The sequence below is a fragment of the Octodon degus genome, unplaced genomic scaffold (assembly GCF_000260255.1).
Source record: "Octodon degus isolate 3935 unplaced genomic scaffold, OctDeg1.0 scaffold00063, whole genome shotgun sequence".
In the NCBI taxonomy this organism is placed as follows: Eukaryota; Metazoa; Chordata; class Mammalia; order Rodentia; family Octodontidae; genus Octodon; species Octodon degus.
In genome coordinates, this window is record NW_004524639.1 from 5,285,448 (window position 1) to 5,287,708 (window position 2,261).

Genomic DNA, 2,261 nt, shown 5'->3' on the forward strand with positions numbered 1-2,261 from the left:
AGGTTTCTAAGGTGGAGAGAGATTGAGATAGACTTCCACAGAATCAGGTTTTTCTGAAGAGTTCTTAGAGCTCTGTCAGTGAAAAGCACAAAATCTCATTCTTTCAGCAGATGCTGTTACCTTTTGCCCATGGACACTTACTTTCTTCCCAGTTTTCTCTTCTTTCTTTCTTCAAGCATATCTAACGTGCTTTTACTTACCTGAGAACCATACTCAGCTGTGTCAATGGAAAATTCATCAATAGTGACTGAATTCATCCTTCTTGGTATGACAGACAACCCTTGGCTTGCAGTCCTGCTATTTGGAGTCTTCTTTACTGTTTATATCATCACTGTAATGGGGAATTTGTGCCTGGTGGTGTTGATCAGAATCAGCTCACATCTCCACACCCCTATGTACTTTTTCCTCTCTAATCTTTCATTTCTTGATATCTGTTTTTCTTCAATCACCACCCCAAAGACTTTAGAAAATTTATTATCTCATCTGCGGGAAATTTCTTTCCTTGGATATATGACTCAAATGAGTTTGTTCATAGTCTTTGCCTCTGCTGAATGCAATGTTTTGGCTTCCATGGCCTACGACCGCTATACTGCCATCTGTCACCCACTGCTGTACCATGTTACCATGTCAAGAGTCCATTGTCTCCTCTTGGTAGCAGGATGCTACCTTGGAGGATTAGTTAACATGGTTGCTGTAACAACTTCCATCACACAACTATCGTTCTGTCAGCCACATACCCTCCCACACTTCTTCTGTGACATCCTACCGCTGTTAGCACTGGCTTGCTCCGATCCCTGGCTCACCCAGATCTTGGTTGTTGGCTGTGGGGGATTCACCCTGGTCACCTCCATTGTGGTGATACTTGTCTCCTATGTGTACATTCTCATGACTATCCTGGGAATTCCTTCACCTTCAGGAAAACAGAAAGTCTTCTCCACTTGTGCATCTCACTTTGACTGCAGTCAGCCTGTACTATGGAACAACTATGTACACATACTTGCAGCCCTCTCAACATGGATCCCAGGCAGGAAACCAGATAGTCTCAGTATTTTATGCAATGATGATCCCCATGTTAAATCCTCTCATCTATAGTCTGAGAAATGAAGAAGTAAACCTTACTTTAAAGAAAATATTGAGAAACAGTCCTTAATCTTCTACTGAGTGCCTCAAGAATATAGTAAATTTTATGAAGATTTGTCTACGTTTTATTCACAGTGTTTTCCTTGCTTGCAAATGAGCCTTGTTAAGAACAATTGAATTGCTCTGGCTAAGTGTTTAGAAGTAGTTGTTTTAGATAAACAGCAGCACAATAGAAGGAAATTATAAAGACAAAGTAATGTATATATTCTGGTACAATTGCCTGATGAGAAATATTTAAGAAGGAAATAAGTATGTGGGTGTAAATATGTCATTCTGGTGGTGAAACTGTATAATCACAGTAGTTACAAGTTAAAATAATTCTGAAAAAATAAGGTTAGAAATCTTATAATTTGACTGTCTTAGAGAAAAGAACATGATTGGGAATTGGGATGAAAATAACTGTTGTACAACCATATGCTTAGATGGAGGATTTACTTGCTGCAGCACAGACTAACTTAGATTTGATCCCAGTGTCTCATTTCAGAAGACTCCTAGATGTGTGTGTTACTAGTACTGTATTACCACTGACTCCATGAGGCTGCAAATGAGAGTGTATACAAAAAAATTTAGGCTCAATTGTTGATATTTGTAAGGATAAGTCTTAAACAGTGTGATACTCAGTAAACCAATAAACTTGGTTCACCAATTAGACTTTCATGATCCTGTGTAAATGACTGCAAATTATCAGTGAGTAGACTCTTCAATCTTGAATTGAAAGCACGATTTTTTGCATATAAATTCCAAGTGAACTTGGACTAAGTCTATTTCTCTTCTCCAATGTACTTTAACAGGCAAAACAGTGGAAGCACAGGTACAGTTAATTCATTTATCCATGAAAACTCAGAATTTGTAAAGACATCAAATTTGTGAGTGATCCCCAAATGTTTTGAATAGTGGAATTTGTGATGTAGCTCAGACATAGAGTAATTTGCCTAGTATATTTGAGCCCCATAAAAATCCAAAAGGAAACAAAATATTCTGGGCAATAAACTACCCATCAAACCACACAATCCAATATATATCTGAAGAATATCAAACCATAATATATTTCAATTTTATGGTGAGTAAATTAAACCCTAGAAAGGACAGAGTAACCAAAATCTAACAACTACTTGGGGAGA

At 37.7% G+C, this 2,261-nt stretch overlaps 1 protein-coding gene across 1 annotated transcript; it reads left to right on the forward strand.

Moving 5' to 3' along the window:
- The first annotated feature begins 225 nt into the window (after nucleotides 1–225).
- LOC105742628 (olfactory receptor 151-like) lies at nucleotides 226–1,150 on the forward strand. Its single transcript, XM_012515420.1, is given in 2 exon segments — nucleotides 226–951; nucleotides 953–1,150. Coding segments are annotated over 2 exon segments (924 nt in total).
- The last annotated feature ends 1,111 nt before the right edge of the window (nucleotides 1,151–2,261 follow it).